Genomic DNA, 17,475 nt, shown 5'->3' with positions numbered 1-17,475 from the left:
CGGAGGTAGAAAGAGGAAGCGAAACAGCGACCGGCCGCCTCTCTCACGCCCCTATCCGGGGCCGAACCGCAACCCAGCCCTGCGCCCTCCTCGGGAATCGAACCCCCGGCGAACTTCCGCTGGGGGATGACGCCCAGCCTACTGAGCCCCGCCGGGCAGGGCAGCCTCGCCTCCAAAGAGGAGCCGGGGCGCCGGTCCCGCGGACCGAGCGGCGGGCTCCGAGGTCCCCGCGCCGCGACCGGTCTGGGGTGGCCCCAGCGCCGGGAGCTGAGGCGGGGCGGCGACACGCCCACCCGCCCGGGCTCGCGGCAGAACGCGTCGCTGGGCGCCGAGGCCGGAAGTGACGCACAAGGCACGCGCCAGTATAGTTTCTTCTCGGGGCCGGGTCCCAGCTTCGAGCCGCGCTGGCGTCATCACCCCGCGCCGACGCAGGAAGTAACGACGCTCCAGGCGCGCGCCGGGCGCTGTTTCTCCTCAGGCTCCGGGACCCGCGGCGGCGGCGGCGCAGGGGTGAGTGGCGGGCGGCCGCCTCGGCCGAGGCGCGTCTCCTCCGTCCCGTCTTGTCCGCGTGGGAGTCGGGGTTGAGGGGGCGGCGGGCCCCGACGCCGCGCGAGCCCACCGCTCGGACCCTCCCCGGCTGAGCGCGGCCGAGCCGCGGGAACCGGGGCCCGCGGCCGGGGGCGGAGACGCGGTGCTGCCGCCGGCCGTGCGCCCGCCGACCGCCGACCCGGGGCGCGGGTTCTCTCGGCTTGCAGTGTTCGAACTCCAATGGGTGATGAAAAGGACTCTTGGAAAGTGAAGACTTTAGATGAGATCCTCCAGGAGAAAAAACGCCGCAAGGAGCAAGAGGAGAAAGCCGAGATCAAGCGCCTGAAGAACGTGAGCCGCGGGTCTTACGTGCGGGTTTTCCGTAGCGGAGACGAGTGTGTCCGCCCCGGTGTCCCCGCTCGGACGGCGCGCCCTCGGCGGCGGGGGGCGGGGGGCAGCGCAGCGGGAGCTCGGCTGGAAGCCGCCGCTCCAGCCTCTGGGGTCGGGGAGGGGCGTCGACGTGCGCGGGGTCTGCACGGGGGCTCTGTGTGTGTGTGTGTGTGTGTGTGTGTGTCCAGGCGTCGGGGTCTGCAACGGGCCTTCCTAGAGACTCCCCGCAGCGCGCACGAGCGTTTGCCCGGGGGCGCCGGCCGGGCGACCCTCCGTGTCCGCGGAGACGCGGGCCCCGCGACGGGAGTGACGTCCTCTCGCCTCTCAGTCTGATGACAGGGACTCCAAGCGGGACTCCCTGGAGGAGGGGGAGCTGAGGGACCACCGCATGGAGATCACCATCCGGAACTCGCCCTACCGCCGCGAGGACTCCATGGAGGACAGGTGAGGGCGGGCGGGCCGGACGCGGGCTCCGGCGTGGAGCCAGGGGTCCGCGGCCCTCCTCCTCGGAGAGACGGGGGGCGCGCGCGTGTTTCCTGCTTGTGGGGTCGGGCCGCCCCGCGTGCATGCGCACGCACCCCCGCTGGGTGTTTGCCGGGGTCTGCGGGGGTCGGCGCAGTCACCGTCCGAGGTCTCTGCCCGCGGGGAACCCCGGCGCGGCCCGGGCAGGCGGCCCCGTGGAGGCCCGGCCGGTCTCTGCATGTGCTTCCTCTCCGCGCGGGGCCCGCGGCGGGCGGGAGGCCACCCTGCGCGCTCCCTCCAGGGCTTCGGTCGTGCAGTTTCTTGGAATAGCGTTGAGTCCCCGCTTCAGGTCGCTGGGTTTGATTAGAGCTGCGGGACTTTCCGTCAAACAGCTTCATTGAGGCACAAGTGACAGGCCGCACGTGTTTGCAATGTGCATGTGACACGGCTTTACACGCATGTGACACCGTTGGTGCAGCAAGATAACGCACGTGGGTGTCATCCCAGTTTTCTCAGGCGTTTTTGTTTCCTGCGCCACCGTGGTTCCCCCCCCCACACACACACTATTCCCACGAGTGAGTGCTGGACTTACAGTCCTGTCCTCAGTTTCGTGGTGAGCCGAGTCTCGTGAATGCTGGTTCGGACTTCGCTGTCCCCGAGACCGGAGCCCTGCGTCCCCCCACTGGAGAGCGCCCGCCGCATCCCGACGCCCCTGTGGGGCTCTCTCCCACCCGACACGGCGCCGTGTGTCTCGTTGCAGAGGCGAGGAGGACGACTCCTTGGCCATCAAACCGCCCCAGCAGATGTCGCGGAAGGAGAAGGCCCACCACAGGAAGGACGAGAAGCGGAAAGAGAAGCGCCGGCACCGCAGCCACTCGGCGGAAGGCGGTACAGGAGCCCGCGTCTGCCTATGCCCTGTCCCCGGGCCCCGGGTCTCGGTCTGCCGCCTTCTCCGGGATCGGTGGGGAAGGAGAGGAAGTGAGGTTTTAGCTAAAAGCTCGGCTTTAGTGTGCAGCACCCCGAGCAGCTGCTCCCCTCGCACTCTGGTTTCCTCCTGCTGTGGCGTCGGCTCGGGGCTCGGAGAGTCCTCGTCCCTCCCCGGGGTGGGGGACGCACTCTTCAGCGCTGACGCGCTCTTTGCGTGGACTGGGTGCTCAGCAGGGTCCTCGTGGCGGCCCTGGCGGCCCCGCTCCCAGGGGCTGCTGGAGCCTGGGGAGGCTGAGTGGCCTGGCCCGGCTTCAGGGCACGCGGAGGAGCCAGACTTTGTCTCCCGTCCTTGACGAAGGGCGAGTTCTCAGAACTCACGAGAGGAACTCCCGACCACGGCTCGCCACAGGGAACTTGAAAGGTGGAAAACCCCACTGGCCCGCTTAGTGATAACCTCGTCTTGTGTCGGGTTCCTAATTCGAGGTTCACTGCCGTAGTTTTAGGTTTTTGTCTTTTTTACCACAAAACCACAGCTGTTCCTCCAAACCATTAATCAGACGCGTGTCCTTTGCGGGACGCCTCCCAGCTAAGTGTGCGCACGTCTGCCCCTGCGTGACGCGTGTCCTCCTCGCCAGGCAAGCACGCCAGAGCCAAGGAGAAGGAGCGGGAGCACGAGCGCCGGAAGCGGCACCGGGAGGAGCAGGACAAGGCGCGCCGCGAGTGGGAGCGGCAGAAGCGGCGGGAGATGGCCCGGGAGCACTCCCGGAGGGAGAGGTGAGGGCGGCTGTCGGGGCTCCGCGCGCGCGCGCGTGGCGCGGCCGTGTGCCGGGGGGGCTCTCCCGCGGGGCGGCCCCGGGGGCAGGGCGCTGTCGCTGCGTTTGGGGCCCGGAACTGGGCGTGAACCGCGCGAGAGGAAAGAGTGAAGGGGACGGAGATCTGTGTCTCCGCCTCTTCCCGGTGGAGGCCGGTGGGCAGGCCCCTCCGCAGCCAGACCGAGCAGAGCCCGGCTCAGGCCCGAGACCCTGTGTGGGTGCGCCACGGGCCTGAAGGGGGGCTCCCGGCTGGGGGGGCCGGGGGCCGGACTTGGGAGTTCAGACGCAGCTGACGACAGGTGAAGAGGGGGAGCGGGTCCCTCTGGCCTGGGCTCCCAAGGGTGGTGCGGGAAGTGCCCCGTGGCGGGACGCGCAGCGCTGTGCTGTGCTCAGGCCGCGGTGAGGAGGGGCGCGTCCGTGAGACGTCCGCCTGGTCCCCGCGTGCAGATGCTGGTGCGGGGCTCGGGAAGTCCGGTGGAGGCAGGGGGAGGTCAGCATCTCTTCCCTCAGCGCACGCTTCTGAGTTCTGCTCTAGGCCAGGGCGACTGAGCAAGTACGGTGTTAGAGTTCTCTGGGTCACAGTGGAAACAGACCAGTTCTTTCCAACAAACAGATGAGGAAAAGTAACAAAGGAAGCCCCAGAGGCCTTGAGAACAGGCCTGGAGCTGGGACACCGGGCTCTTGCGTCTTTGTTTGCAGGTGCCTCTTGGGGGGCTCCGGTTCCCAGGAGAGGGAGTCTGGTACCCCCAGCCCTGTCCTCTGTGGTCCAGGGCGAGGGGACACAGACCTGTGGGGACAGCAGGCCCCTGCAGTGTGTGGAGGTCATCTGCACAGAGAGCCTGGGAGGCGGCCTACTGGGAGGAAGGTGCTTACGTTGCATGTGGCCAGGACTGCCCGAGATGGGCATCTGAGGAAGCCATGTGAGCCTTGGCTCTTGTGCCGCAGAGGGTGCAGGCGGAGCTGAGGCCACCGGGAGGCGCACACTGCCCCTGCGGTGCCTGGGTGTGCAGCCGGCGTGTGAAGCATGCGTGTCTGCCCCGTTGCACTGCGTGTCCAGTGCGGGCTGGCCGTACAGCCGTGAGACCCCCGGGGCACCGGGCTTGACAGTGGAAAGGGAGGTGGGAAACAGGCAGCACTGGCCACCCTCCGCAGGGGGGCACGTTTAGCCCGGCCGGTCATTAAACAGCAGCGACAGATGAAGAGAGAAAACTAGAATCTGCAGTTGCTACGTTACCTAAGATGTCCAGTTTTCAACGAAAAGTACCGAGATGTACAGAGAACTGAGAAAGTAGGACCCCCGTTGCGGGGGCGGGGCACCGGTAGAACGTGGGTGCCCCGTTTCAGGAGAGATCTGGCTTCAGAAGAGACCTGGAAGCCAGGGGGGAAGGTGGGGGGACCGGACGCGTGCCTTCCGGGGAACAGAGCGGGGAAAGGCCGGAGGAAAAGGAGCAGAGCCTCGCAGACCTGTGGGATGGCATCCACGTGATAGCAGTCCAGGAGAGAAGGGGCGGGGGCACAGAAACGCTTACGAAATCATGGCCGAGCCTCGGCCAGCGCGGCTCACGCGGCTGGGGGTCGTCCTCCAGACGGAAGGCCACCGCGCCGGCTGCCGGGCAGGGCCGGGCCTGGGTCGCGGGTTCAGTCGGGGCACATTGAGGGGGGACCCCATCACTGCTTCTCTCCACATCCCTGTTTCTCTCCCGCCCTTCCTCTCTCATTGAAGTAAACACTGAAAAGTAAAATAATGACTGAAAACTCCCCAAAGTTGCTGAAAAACAGCTGCATTTGAAAAAAGATAGCTAAACCTCAAGTACAGAGGGACAAAGGCACATCCGAGTCCGTCTGTAAAAGCCAAAGGGAGGACCTCAGGGGCAGCGAGAGGAGCAGTCTTCACGTGAGAGGAGGGGCTGCCCTCCGCGGCCGGCAGCCCCCGGGGAGGCGGGAGCAGGGGGCGGCCGAGTCGCGCTGAGGAAGCTTGTCGGCCAGCAGTTGTGTGTCCGGCGGAACTAGTCTCCAGAGTGAGCGCAGCCTGCCTGGGCCCGGTGTGCGGGCCCTTCAGCGGAGCGGAGGTGGCGCCGGGCGGTCAGGTCTGCAGGAAGAAAAGAAGCGCTGGGAGTGGTGAAGTGGGTTCCCGCAGGAGAACCTGCAAGCCCGTTTCTCCATACACCTTATCTCCTCCAGCAGACACGGGGCTGTGGGAAACGGGCCACGTGGACACGGTCGCCGTGCAGGCTGCAGGGAGGTGTGGGGGAGGGGCTGCTGCTGCATTTCAGGGGGGTGAACTCTGAGTGAGTGCTGGGCTGCAGACCGTGACCCCTAGAGCAGACACGGAGAGTGTGAGCAGAGAAGTGAGTTGCCTCCTGGCGGCGCCTGTTTACACCCCAAACGGGCAGAAGCAGAGGAACAAATGAAGATAGAACAGCAAAAACCACGAGTCCAGCCATACCCGTGACTGCGTCAGCAGTGAGATGGTCGCTGTGCCCCAGACGAGGGCGGGACTGTCAGAGGTGAGGCCCAGCTGTGTGCTGCCTGTGCATGCGGAGCATCCGCGCGTCAGACGTCCAGGGGCCGCACGTGAGGACGGGGCAGGGGTGCCGTGCAGACGGCAGCCGCAGAGCTCACGTGGCTGCCCTCACGGCGGAGCGGGTGCCGAGACTCGTCACCGCACACAGGGCTCCGTCACAAGGAGCCGAGCACGTCAGAAAGGACAGCGACCAATGCACATCCTCCTGCTGTGCAAGAGTCCAGGATGCATGGAGCGAAAACAGGAGCTGATCCTCACTGGAGACGTCTGCAGTTGTCGGCAGGAGAGGGACCCAACGAGGCTGCAGGGAACCTGGAAAGGACTGTCAGCCGGCGCCCTCCGCCGTGCCCCCACGGCTGCAGAACACACTCCTCCAGAAGTCTCGGACGGAGTGTGCGCCAGGCCGTGTGGCCGATCTGGAGTTCCAGGGAGCTGGAGTCGTACTCACTGTGCCCTCTTGCCACCAAGGACTTAAGCCGAAAATCAGGAATAGGGGAGAAACCCCAGGAAGTCCCCAGAAGTTTGAAAGGTCCGACAGCCAGTTCTGAATAACCTGTGGCCCGAGGAAGACACCATGAAGAAACGGAGTGAGTTCTGAAGTGAGTGGGAACAGAAGTGCCGCCAGGACTCGGGGACGCGGCCGCAGCTGCGGAGAGAGCAGTGAGCACCAGTGTCCAGGAGGGGAGGTGCCAGTCAGCCGCCCCGAGCAGCAGCAGGGAGGTCAGGGAGGTCGGAGCCGCGGCAGGGGGGTCGGAGCCGCAGCGGGGAGGTCGGAGCCGCGGCAGGGGGGTCGGAGCCGCGGCAGGGGGGTCGGAGCCGCGGCAGGGAGGTCGCGAGAACTCCAAGCAGACAGACAGCGGCGGCGGCTGCTGAGGGAGGGGCTGGCCGCTGCGCGGGCTTGTGGGAGCGCTGGTGACAGGCGTCTTCGTTCTTCGGTTCTTCGGTTGTCTGCTGGCGGCTTCACGAGAGGGGAGGGAGGAGAGGGGAGGGAGGGGCAGGCAGGCGTGTCGGCGTGGCGTCCCTCCTACGAGTTCCTTGGCTGGTTCTTGTGTGTGCTCTGACGGAGGCTTGAACCCTCAACCTGGGGGCGAGGGCACGACCCTGCCGCCCGCTGAGCTGCCGGGCCTCGTGGCAGCGGGGAGGGGTTACAACTGGCTGCGGTGGCGGCTGCACAGTGTCCCACGTTTGTGGAAACCATCACAGTCGGTGGCTAAATGTCCCACGTAAAGTGAACCGCAGCTGCACCTTTAGTTCGGACTCGCAGCCACGGAGCTGCGAGCAGGCTGCCGGGGCCCTCCGCCCGCCCGCCCGCCCGCCTCTCGGGTGGCGTCTGCGAGGGGCCGGGGCGCGGCCGCCGGGCCGGACGTTCTCGCTGTTGGGCTTGTGCGCGTCCGGGCGGGGGGGTACGAGGACTCCTCTCTCTCCCCGCGTCCGCGTGTCAGGCCGTGTGACGAGGGGCTGTGGCAGTCACCTTCGGGCGGGTCTCGCTCTGCGGCGCCCCGCACGCCTCGGTCGCCAGTGTTTCCTGCGCTGACGTGGTCTCGGCGCGGTTCTCGCACGCGTCCCGCTGCGGCCGCGGGAGCGTGCCTGGCAGGCCGCTGGGCCCGGACGGTGCTGCGGTGTGTCCCTGGGCGGCGCTCGGGGCCGGTGGGCGGGGAGGCGCTGGCCCGGCGGGCGGCAGTTCCTGGCGGGGGCCGCTGCTCGCACGGGCTGTCCGCTCGGCCGGGCTCCTGGGGGGCGGCCCCTTCGGGGTGTGCCGCCTCGTGGGTTCTGCCTCTGGAGAGCGCTCTGTGGGCCGGACGACCGGAAAAGGCGATTTACAAGGTGGAGGGAAAGGCGCTGGGGGTCATCGGAACGTGACCCTTCCGTGCGGGGAAGACGTGCGGGTGCCCCCCCCAGGGACCGCCTGGAGCAGCTGGAGCGGAAGCGCGAGCGGGAGCGCAAGCTGCGGGAGCAGCAGAAGGAGCAGCGGGAGCAGAAGGAGCGCGAGCGGCGGGCGGAGGAGCGGCGCAAGGAGCGGGAGGCACGGCGGGAGGGTGAGCCAGCCGCACGGGGAGGCCTCGGCCTGAGCGGCTCCCGTGACGGGGGCGGGAGGGGGTGCGGGGCTCCAGGAGGCCCCGGGGCCGGGGGAGCTGCACCCGAGGACCCACAGGGCCGGGGGCCGTCCCAGGCCGGGCGTGTGACAGCCACGTCCGTGTCCTGTGAGCCTGCTGCCCACGGGGGTGGGGCCCAGGCTTGAGGGGGTGGTCCCGGGCCCTTCTTTTTGAGTGATGGTCCAGAGGGTCCGCCTGGTCCTCAGGGTGGGTTCGCAGCTTCCAGTTCGCCGTGTTCCGCCCCGGGTCCTGCTGGCGGGTGGGCGGGCGTGGTCCCGCCTGCCCTGGGCACACGAGGGCCCTCACCCTCAGCAGGGGTGCGGACGGGAGGGGACGGAGGGGGCCCTGCCCTGCGGGGAGGGGAGCACTGCCAGCGCCGTGTCCTCCTCTGCCCTGGCCCCAGTCTCCGCCCACCACCGGACCGTGCGGGAGGACTACGGCGACAAAGTGAAGGCCAGCCACTGGGGCCGCAGCCCGCCCCGGCCGCCCCGGGAGAGGTTCGAGCTGGGAGACGGCCGGAAGCCAGGTAGGCCTGGGCTGCACCTGCTGGGCTGCTGGGCTGGGGTTCGTTGCTGGGAAGTTCTGAAAACATGCCCCCAGGCTCACCTAGGCGGCTCACTTTGTCAGTGAAAGAGGAGAAGACGGAGGAGAGAGACCTGCTGTCTGACTTGCAAGACGTCAGTGACAGCGAGCGGAAAACCAGCTCGGCCGAGTCCTCCTCAGGTAGCCGCGCACCTGGCCGCGCCCGCCTCCGCCGCTGCACGGGGCAGCCCCGAGGGCTCACGTTCTGTCGTCTCCTTCCGAAAGCGGAGTCAGGGTCTGGGTCGGAGGAGGAGGAAGAGGAGGAGGAGGAAGAGGAGGGGAGCAGCAGTGAAGAATCGGAGGAGGAGGAGGAGGAGGAAGAAGAGGAGGAAGAGGAGGAGGAGGAGACCGGGAGCAACTCCGAGGACGCGTCGGGACAGTCGGCTGGTGAGGGGAGCGCGGGGTGTGGCCGTGGGTGCCTCTCGCCCGCTTTGCCCCGTCGTCTCGTTCTTGGTCACGTCGAGCGAGCGAGCGACTTGCTGTTCCGCTCACGGGTGCGCTCGTTGGCCCGCTCCGGTGCGCTCCCCGGCCTCGGGGTGTCGGGGCACTTGGACCCAGCTTTGGGAACTACAGACAGATGAGCAGGAGTCTGGTCTTGTAAGGCTCGTGAGCTGAAAGAGTCTTGCTCCCTGGTCTCCCTGGAAGTGGGAAGGGGCAGGCCCCGGGGCGTGCGGAGGGTGCTGCCCGGCTGGCGGCAGCCGGCCGATGCCCGCGCTGTCTTGCAGAGGAGGTGAGCGAGGAGGAGATGAGCGAAGACGAAGAGCAGGAGACCGAGAACCACATCCTTGCGGGTGAGAGCCTCCCCGTGGCGGTCTGCGTTCTCTGCGTCGGGCCCTGGGGGCGGTGACACTGGTGGAAGCCGGGAGCGTGGCCGTGGCAGTCACCGAAACACACTCCTCTCCATGCCGTGTGGGGCCAGAGAGACTGCAGGGCGCTGCCGTCCTGGCCGTGTCCGGGACCGAGCTGGCAGGCTGAGGTCTGGGCACCACGCTGGGCCAGCGGGAGCCCGGCATCCCCCAGAGGGGACAGTGCTAGCTGAATGCCACGCCGAGTGCCCCCGGGCCTGGACGGGAGGCGGGGCACCCCCCGCCCTGGCCCGGCCTCGGGGTGAGGGGACGGCGAACGGCGGCTCGGGTCCGAGCCCTGGGCCGGAGTCCCCGGCCACCTCCTTCGAGCCCACGTCTGGGCAGGGGCTCCTGGTGGTCATGGCCCGGCCGGGGAGCCCCGAGGCCCCAGCACCCTCTGCCCAGGGCGGCAGCTCGGGTGTCGGTGTTGTCACTTGGGGTGGCTTCTTCGTGCCCTTGGTGTCCCCAGCCCCAGAGCAGGATGGGGCTGGGAACAGTGGCTCGGCCCTGGTCCCACGGTCGGCTGTAAACCCGGCAGTCCCAGAGTCCCGCTTCGACCGCGACTCCGGAGAGAGCGAAGAGGGGGAGGAGGAGGCGGGCGAGGCCACGCCGCAGAGCAGCGCGCTGACCGAGGGGGAGTTTGTGCCCGAGTCCCCGGCCCTGTCGCCCATCGAGCTCAAGCAGGAGCTGCCCAAGTACCTGCCCGCCCTGCAGGTGAGGCGCTTGCCACCCCAGCCCGCTCTGCCTTGCTGGTTTCGGCCAGCCCGTGGCTGGGAGCAGAAGCTGGGTGCTGGGTGGGGCCGCCACCTGAGGGCAGCAGAGGCTGCTGCGAAGGGCTTGGCCCCCGGCCTGCCTCGTGTCCGTGGGCGAGGTCCAGCCACAGAGCCCGTGGGGGCCCCACATGTGGAAGGCAGGCAGGCTGGTGAGTGGCTGGCCTGGTGGTCCCTCCTGCTGTGGCCCCCCCAAGGGCTGCACGGGGTCCTGGGCCGTGGTGGGCGCTCACACGCACTTTCTTCCTGGGCCACCAGCAGTGGGGCCGCTGCAGGGGCTGTGGGGGGAGGGGGTCCTGAGAGGAGTGAGTACCCTCCGGTCCCCTGGCCTTCTGTGGCTGCTGCCTGTGCCTGGAGCCCCCTGAGGCCTGCTGGCCCCCCCCCCCCCCCGGGCACCGGGGGCATGGGGCTCCCCCGGCCGTCACAGTGCGCCTGAGCTGTCCTGGCTCCGTAGCAGGTCTGCCGGATGGGGCTTCTCGGCCGTGTGCCCTCGCCCCAGGTCACGTGGAGGCGACGGCAGCCCAGCCCTGCACGCTGGCCCCAGGGCCCTGGGTGGGCCGCTCTGGTCCGGCAGGGTGCATACAGAGGGAGGGCCTGGGGGCTGCTGGTGGGGGGGTGCTCCTGTCCTCAGTTCCTTCAGGATGCACAGGGTAGGCCCGGCAGGGAGGACATGCCTGGGACCAGCCTCGCCCACCCTGGTTTTGTGTCACCGCCAAGGGGCAGCTCTCACTGCAGAAAGCAGAGACGGGAGCCCCTGCCCCGCCCCCACCACCCGGTCCCTCCCGCGGCGTGGGGGGAGGGGCCTGCTGCTGCGCCCCACACTGCGCCCTGCCTCCCCAGGGCTGTCGGAGCGTGGAGGAGTTCCAGTGCCTGAACCGGATCGAGGAGGGCACCTATGGCGTGGTCTACAGAGCCAAGGACAAGAAAACAGGTGGGCGGGGCCTCGGGTGGCCCCGAGAGGAAGGCACAGGGTGCAGGGACAGGGAGGCGTGTGCGGGGTCCCCGTGCTGACTCGGGGAGGGTGGGGGGATTTCCCACCGGTGTCCTGTCCACGCACAGGGCAGAGGGATCCGAGCCCCGCCACAGGCCGGGGGGCCCACCGCCCCTGCAGTCCTGGGCGCCGCCCTCCTGGGTGCTGGGCACGGCCCTGCCCAGCACCAGGCAGGCTCACGGGTGACGCCTCAGAGCGTCGCCTTGGGTGCCTCCAGGGGCCAGAGCTCCTGGCCGCGAGACTCGGCCGTGTGGCTGAAGGGACGCCACCTGCTGTCACGAGGGGAGGGGGAGTCAGCCAGGCAAGGGCCCAGGAGCTGCTAGGGCACCAGCCGAGAGTGACGGCCCCCCCAACCCCCCGTATGCGCACCCCGGCCTTAGACAGCGGTGAGGTCGTGGGAGCCGTGCGCCCGGTGAACGGTGGGGTCAAGGCTCAGCCGCGCGCCCTGGTCCTGGCAAGGACACGAGCGCCGTGGGCAGCTCTCCCCGGCAGCTCTGCAGGACGGCTGGCCCCGACACGCCGCACTGCCGGTGGCCGGGGTCTGGGCCGCTCGGCGCCCAGGTCTGCGAGCTCCCGGACCCAGTGGCGCCCGGGCACGGCCCGGCTAACCGCGCTCGGGGAGGTGGGCGGCTCAGCCCGGTCTCTGCACCGCCTGCAGACGAGATCGTGGCTCTGAAGCGCCTGAAGATGGAGAAGGAGAAGGAAGGCTTCCCCATCACCTCGCTGCGGGAGATTAACACCATCCTCAAGGCCCAGCACCCCAACATCGTGACCGTCAGGGTAGGCGGCCTGCCCGGACACCCCAGGAGGGTTGGCAGAGGGAAGAGGTCGGGCCTCCAGAGACGCCGGCCCCTCAGAGTCGGCCTCTCGGTCGGTGCCTGCTGTGCCTGGCGGCTGCCCTGGGGTGCCTGGGTGGGGACGGGGGCGCAGGTGCCTGGGCGGGGACAGGGGCCTGGGCGGGGAGGGGGGCCCGGGTGGGGACCGGGGCCTGGGCGGGGAGGGGGGCCTGGGCGGGGACCGGGGCCCGGGCGCCCACCGGCCCCCCGCCCGCCCCCAGGAGATCGTGGTGGGCAGCAACATGGACAAGATCTACATCGTGATGAACTACGTGGAGCACGACCTCAAGAGCCTGATGGAGACCATGAAGCAGCCTTTCCTGCCAGGTGGGCCGGGCCCCGCGCGACCCCGAGGGCTGCGTCCTCGCGGGGACGGCCTTGCGCCCGGGCAGCCGGGCGTCGTCCCTGGGGCGGCGGGTCCCCGCGGGCGCCGCACGCTGCGGGGGTCCGTGCGCGTCCCCGGGGTGACGGCGCCATGCCCCGCCCCCAGGGGAGGTGAAGACCCTGATGATCCAGCTGCTGTGCGGCGTGAAGCACCTGCACGACAACTGGATCCTGCACCGGGACCTCAAGACCTCCAACCTGCTGCTGAGCCACGCCGGCATCCTCAAGGTGGGCCTCGGCCGCCGGGGGGCGCCCGGCCCCCAGCCCCGCCCGCTCACCCCCGTGCTGTCCCCGCAGGTGGGCGACTTCGGGCTGGCCCGGGAGTACGGGTCCCCTCTGAAGGCCTACACGCCGGTCGTGGTGACCCTGTGGTACCGCGCCCCGGAGCTGCTCCTGGGGGCCAAGGTGAGTCCCCGGCCAGGTGGGGTGCCCCGCGTGCTCGGCCCCGCTTGCCCCTGAGCCTGCGGCCGCCCGCAGGAATACTCCACGGCCGTGGACATGTGGTCCGTGGGCTGCATCTTCGGGGAGCTGCTGACGCAGAAGCCGCTGTTCCCAGGGAAGTCGGAGATCGATCAGATCAACAAAGTGTTTAAGGTGGGTCGGGGCACCTCCCCGTGGGCGGGGGGGGGGGGTGTCTGCCGGGTGGGGTCGTTCTGAGGCGCCCCCTCTCTCAGGACCTGGGGACGCCCAGCGAGAAGATCTGGCCGGGCTACAACGAGCTCCCCGCCGTGAAGAAGATGACCTTCACCGAGTACCCCTACAACAACCTGCGCAAGCGCTTCGGGGCCCTGCTCTCCGACCAGGGCTTCGACCTCATGAACAAGTGAGCCTGGTGCGCGCCGCCGTGGGCCCCGCCCCCGCCCCCGCCCCCACAGGGGACTCCACCGGCCCTGTCCCCCCAGGTTCCTGACCTACTTCCCGGGGCGGAGAGTCAGCGCGGAGGACGGCCTCAAGCACGAGTACTTCCGGGAGACCCCCCTCCCCATCGAACCCTCCATGTTCCCCACGTGGCCCGCCAAGAGCGAGCAGCAGAGGGTGAAGCGCGGCACCAGCCCGCGGCCCCCTGAGGGGGGCCTGGGCTACAGCCAGCTGGTGAGGGCCCGGCCGGCGCCGGGGGGCGGGCTGGGGGGCCCTGGGGTGGGGCCGGCCCGGCCGGGCCCCACGATACTGCTTGCTTCCCAGGGCGACGACGACCTGAAGGAGACCGGCTTCCACCTCACCACCACCAACCAGGGGGCCTCGGCGGCCGGCCCCGGCTTCAGCCTCAAGTTCTGAACTCCTCGTGGGCCTTGCACCGACCCCGGGGACCCCAGGGACCCCGGGGACCCCGGCTCTGCGGGGACCAGGGCGGGGGGAGCTGGAGGCGCCGCCAGGGCCCATGTCCAACCGGACGCAGCTGCTGCCCCCGCTGCTGTGAATAGTGACTCGAGTCTCGGACTGCTGGTCGTGTTTTCCACGTTTTGTTTGTATTTTATCTTGGCTTGTAAATTTGTAGAATTAAATCTTATTTCTTTGTGGAAGAAAAAGCTGTGTTTTTTCAGGCCCGCCCCAAGAGGCGGGACGTCAGCCTGTGCAGCCTCCGCCACCGCGCCCTCCGGAGGGCTCGGGGAGCGGCGGTGGTTCGCAGCAGTGGGAGGGGGCTTGCACCCGGGCACCTCCGGCCGCCCCAGGCCCCAGAGCTGGGTGTGTGAGCTCAGCTGCGGGCGTCGAGGCTGTGCCGCCGCGGAGATGGACTCGGAAGCTCGGCGCGTCCTTCCCCCGCCCTCCCTGGGCGTGGTCAGGGCTCCTCGGGCCCCACGCACAGAACCAGGTGTGGCCTCCGCGCCACGTGGGGCGGCCGGCCGGCGGGCCTCAGCTCCTGCTCCAGCCCGACTGGGCGGCTCAGGCAGAGGCGAGCTGGTCCCTTGCATGGGCCCGACCCCCAGCTCTGCGCCGTCCGCTCCGTCCACCCCGTCCCGGGGCCCACCCTCCCCAGCCCAGCCCCCCCGCCTCCCTCGGCCGTGAGCGAACCCGTGGCGCCGGGACCCGAGGGGCCGGGAAAGGCCACTCGGTCTGAGAGCCGTCCTCACCCCGAGGGGCAGTGCCGGGCACTTGGGACGTCCTGGCGTCAGGCTCCCCACACCCGGGGGGGCGCAGGTTAGGTGCCCCCCGCACCACCCCCAGACCCAAGAAAGGGCGCGCAGACGTGAGAGAGAAAGCGCTTTATGGGCGGCCCGCGGCGCGCTCAGCTGCGCACGCGCACTCGCCAGGAGTAGGTGCTGAGCACGCGCTGCCGCCGGCGCACCACGCACGTGTAGGTGCCCTCGTTGATGGCGTTGGCGATGATGCTCAGGTGCGCCTCGCCCAGCGCCAGGTAGCCGGGGTAGGAGAACTCGAGCGGCTCCTGGTCCTTGTACCAGCTGCGGGAGGCGGAGGCGGAGGCGGAGGCGAGCGCTGGGCAGGGCCCGGGCCCCGCCGCCCCCGCCGCCCCGCTCGCCGTCGCGGCCGGTCACTCACTGCACTTTGCCTTTCTTGTGCAGGATCTTCTGGCCGCAGCGGAAGGTCACGTTCCTGCCCTCGGGCACCAGGCGGGTTTTGGTCCTGGGGGGCGGCGCGGTGGCGGCCACCGTGGGAAAGGGGAACTCTGCGGGGGTGGAGGGAGGGGCCACGTCAGCGCCCCGCCCCTTCCCACTCCGCCCGCCCCCCTCCCGCGCACCCGCGTGCACCGTAGCAGAAGTCGCAGCTGCTCGGGCACAGCCTCTTCATGAGCCGGCGGCGGGCGTCGCAAAAGCCCCTCCGCGCCCAAGACGAGCACACGAACAGCCGGTCCAGGCAGCCTGCCGGAGGGCGGACGGACCTCAGAGCCCGCCCGGCCCCAGGCCCGCCCGCCCGCCCGTGCGCGCGCGCCCGCCGCAGGGACCCACCGTAGAGCCGGTGCAGCCCCCACAGCTCGTCCTGCGACAGCGCCTTCCAGCCGCGCAGCGTGGCGTTGAGGTGCATGAGCGCGCGGCCGTGCTGCGAGTGCATCAGGCCCAGCGCGTGGCCGATCTCGTGGGCCGCCACGTGCACCAGGTCGGTGAGCCACACTCCTGCGGGCCCCGCCGGTCAGCGCGCGGGGCCGGTCCGCCCGCCCCCCGGCCTGGCTCCCCGCGGCTGCTCGCCGGCAGGGCTGCGGCCGCGGGCAGACGAGAACGTTCCAGGCTGGCCGCGGCGGTGAGCTCTGCTCCCAGGAATGCGGCCTCGTTCCTCTCCAGCGTCATGGGGGTTGGGGGCTGGGGGCTTCGGGCTTCCCGTGGCCTCCTCGCAGCCTCCCTCTCCCGGCCCGGGTGACCCCCCCATCGCGGCCCGCCCCAGCCCACCTTTCTTCCAGCTGTAGCGCGTGGGGCCCAGGACCCAGTACTCGCTGTCGTCAAAGTGGATGCCGCCGTGCGGGGGGAAGAAGGCGTGGGCCAGTTCGCCCGTGGGGCCGTCGAAGCAGTGGTGTAGCGCGGACACCAGGCAGTCTGTGTGGTTGACCGCGTAGAAGCCTGGGGGAACACAGGGCTGAGAGGGGTCCTGGCGGCGGGCGGGGGCCCCGGGGGCGCTGGACCCACCTATTCGGAGGTCGCTGGGCTGCTCGGCGGCCACCTCGCGGAAGCTGAACGGGGACACCTCACTCCACATGCGGAAGGCGGCGGCCAGGCCCTGCCGGGTCTCCCTGGGGCTCAGCAGGTTCCGCGGGAAGGATAAGATCCTGGGGTGGAGGCTCAAGGTCAGCGGGGGCGTCCAGGCGGCTCCCGGCCTCCCCCCAGGGCGAGAGTCGCACCTGTATGTGAGGTTGAAGTGGTCCCAGCGCAGCCTGGCCGGGGTCAGTGTGTACCGGCGCCTGCGGGGTGCCTGGTGGGGCAGCGGGCCGGGCCCTGGGGTAGTGGGGACCCCCGCGGGGCGGGGCGTGGCCTCTCCCTTCAACGGAAGCAAGCGCTCTGGGGAGGCAGCGGGGCTGCCCCATTCACAAACACCGGGAGACCCGACTGGAAGCTGGCGGGTGGGGGCGCACTGACTTCCACTTTTGGTTTTTCTGCATTTTCTGGTTTTCTACCTCAAGCCGGCGAGTGTCACTTTTACAGCCAGAAAGCAAAAGGGTCACTAAAGATAAGCCAGGGCGGAGTGGGTGGAATCGGGGGCCAGAGGCTGCCCCTCCCCCCCACCCCAATCCCGCCAGACGTCAGGGCTTGCGGACACTCGGACTCCTGCCCCGGCGCGCGGGCGGGGGCGGACTCACCTGCGCTGCGCTCCCGGAGGGCCAGGCGGCGGGGGCCCCCAGCCGGGCCAGCAGCGCCAGGACAGGCAGCAGGCACAGGGCGCCCAGCAGGGCCCCCAGCCGGCCGGCCGGCGCGCGGGTGCCCCAGGACGCCCAGGAGACGCAGGGCCCGCGGGCCATGGCTCTCCGGACTCCGACTCACTGTCGGGGCTGCGGGACCTGCAGGAGCGCGGATAGCCAGGGGAGGCGCTGAGACGGCTCGGGTTACAGCCCCGGGGTGGGGGGTGGGGAGCGGGGGGTGGGGACAGCCATCCCTGAAGGGAACCAGCTGGCCATCCTACTGTCAGCAAGGGGGACCCCGGGCAGGCCTGCGGGTCGGTGGCAGTGGCCTGGGCAGGGCCTGTCGGGTGGAGCCACTACCGCGGGAGGTGGGGGCAAGGCGGTACCCGGCCAGCAAGAAAGGGCAGACGCCAGGGGTTCAAGGTCAGGCAAAGATGGTCAGTTGGGGTCCGAAACTGGCGGGCTGAATGGCCTTCCCCTCAACGGACCGCCCCCAACTCCCGGGACACTGAACGAGACTCCTGGGGAGGACCTCCATCCGGGCCAGTCCAGGATAGGTCCCCTGGCACAGCCCGGCAGGGTCCTGGGGGAGGGGCGGGGACGCTGAGGGAGGGGACGTGGCAAGTGAGTACAGGCGGCTCAGCGGGAAGAGGCGGGGTAGGCGGCTTGGGGACGGCGCCAGGAGGGAGGGGGACCGGCAGGGGTCCCACGGAGAGCTGGAAGAGGCAAGAGGAGGGACCCGGTGGCGGGTGTGGGGGGAAGGCGCCCAGGGACAGGATCTGCAGGGAGCCAGGAATCCCTGACTCGGCTCCCTTGCGGCGGAGCCGGGCACGCGGCCCGCGTCTGGAGTGGTCCTGGGTGGGAGGTGGGGGGCGGTGTCCTGAGGCCGGAGCGCCCGAGGGTGGCGTCCAGACTGTACCAGGATGGGGGGGGGGGACGACAGGCGGGATGTTGGCAAGGGCGCCTCTGGGCTGGGGGGACCGGGATCCGAGGGCTGGAGGGGGGTGTGGGGCAGTCAGTGCAAGGCCAAGGGTCCTGGCCCTCCCCGCTCC

General features: G+C 69.9%; 2 protein-coding genes across 2 annotated transcripts; one reads left to right on the top strand and one right to left on the bottom strand.

Annotated features, from left to right (window-relative positions):
* Window positions 1–369: 369 nt before the first annotated feature.
* Window positions 370–13,664, top strand: CDK11A (cyclin dependent kinase 11A). Its single transcript, XM_045859699.1, has 20 exons — window positions 370–510; window positions 756–879; window positions 1,247–1,362; window positions 2,141–2,268; window positions 2,943–3,081; window positions 7,543–7,679; window positions 8,140–8,262; window positions 8,364–8,459; window positions 8,544–8,705; window positions 9,044–9,109; window positions 9,702–9,877; window positions 10,774–10,864; window positions 11,583–11,704; window positions 11,982–12,087; window positions 12,251–12,372; window positions 12,442–12,549; window positions 12,622–12,738; window positions 12,819–12,967; window positions 13,047–13,236; window positions 13,327–13,664. The coding sequence occupies exons 2-20, from the start codon at window positions 769–771 to the stop codon at window positions 13,417–13,419; spliced, it is 2,352 nt and encodes a 783-aa protein (XP_045715655.1). The 5' UTR covers window positions 370–510; window positions 756–768; the 3' UTR covers window positions 13,420–13,664.
* A 580-nt stretch (window positions 13,665–14,244) lies between these two features.
* MMP23B (matrix metallopeptidase 23B) lies at window positions 14,245–16,699 on the bottom strand. Its single transcript, XM_045858725.1, is given in 10 exon segments — window positions 14,245–14,543; window positions 14,641–14,767; window positions 14,850–14,960; window positions 15,048–15,212; window positions 15,483–15,650; window positions 15,717–15,856; window positions 15,929–16,065; window positions 16,385–16,548; window positions 16,551–16,653; window positions 16,655–16,699. Coding segments are annotated over 10 exon segments (1,335 nt in total). The 3' UTR covers window positions 14,245–14,368.
* Between the last annotated feature and the right edge of the window lie 776 nt (window positions 16,700–17,475).

The sequence above is a fragment of the Phyllostomus hastatus genome, unplaced genomic scaffold (assembly GCF_019186645.2).
Source record: "Phyllostomus hastatus isolate PE091 unplaced genomic scaffold, TTU_PhHast_1.1 phas_scaffold_182, whole genome shotgun sequence".
NCBI classification, from domain to species: Eukaryota; Metazoa; Chordata; class Mammalia; order Chiroptera; family Phyllostomidae; genus Phyllostomus; species Phyllostomus hastatus.
The sequence above is the reverse complement of the archived record's forward strand: the minus strand, read 5'-3'. Positions and strand labels throughout refer to the sequence as shown.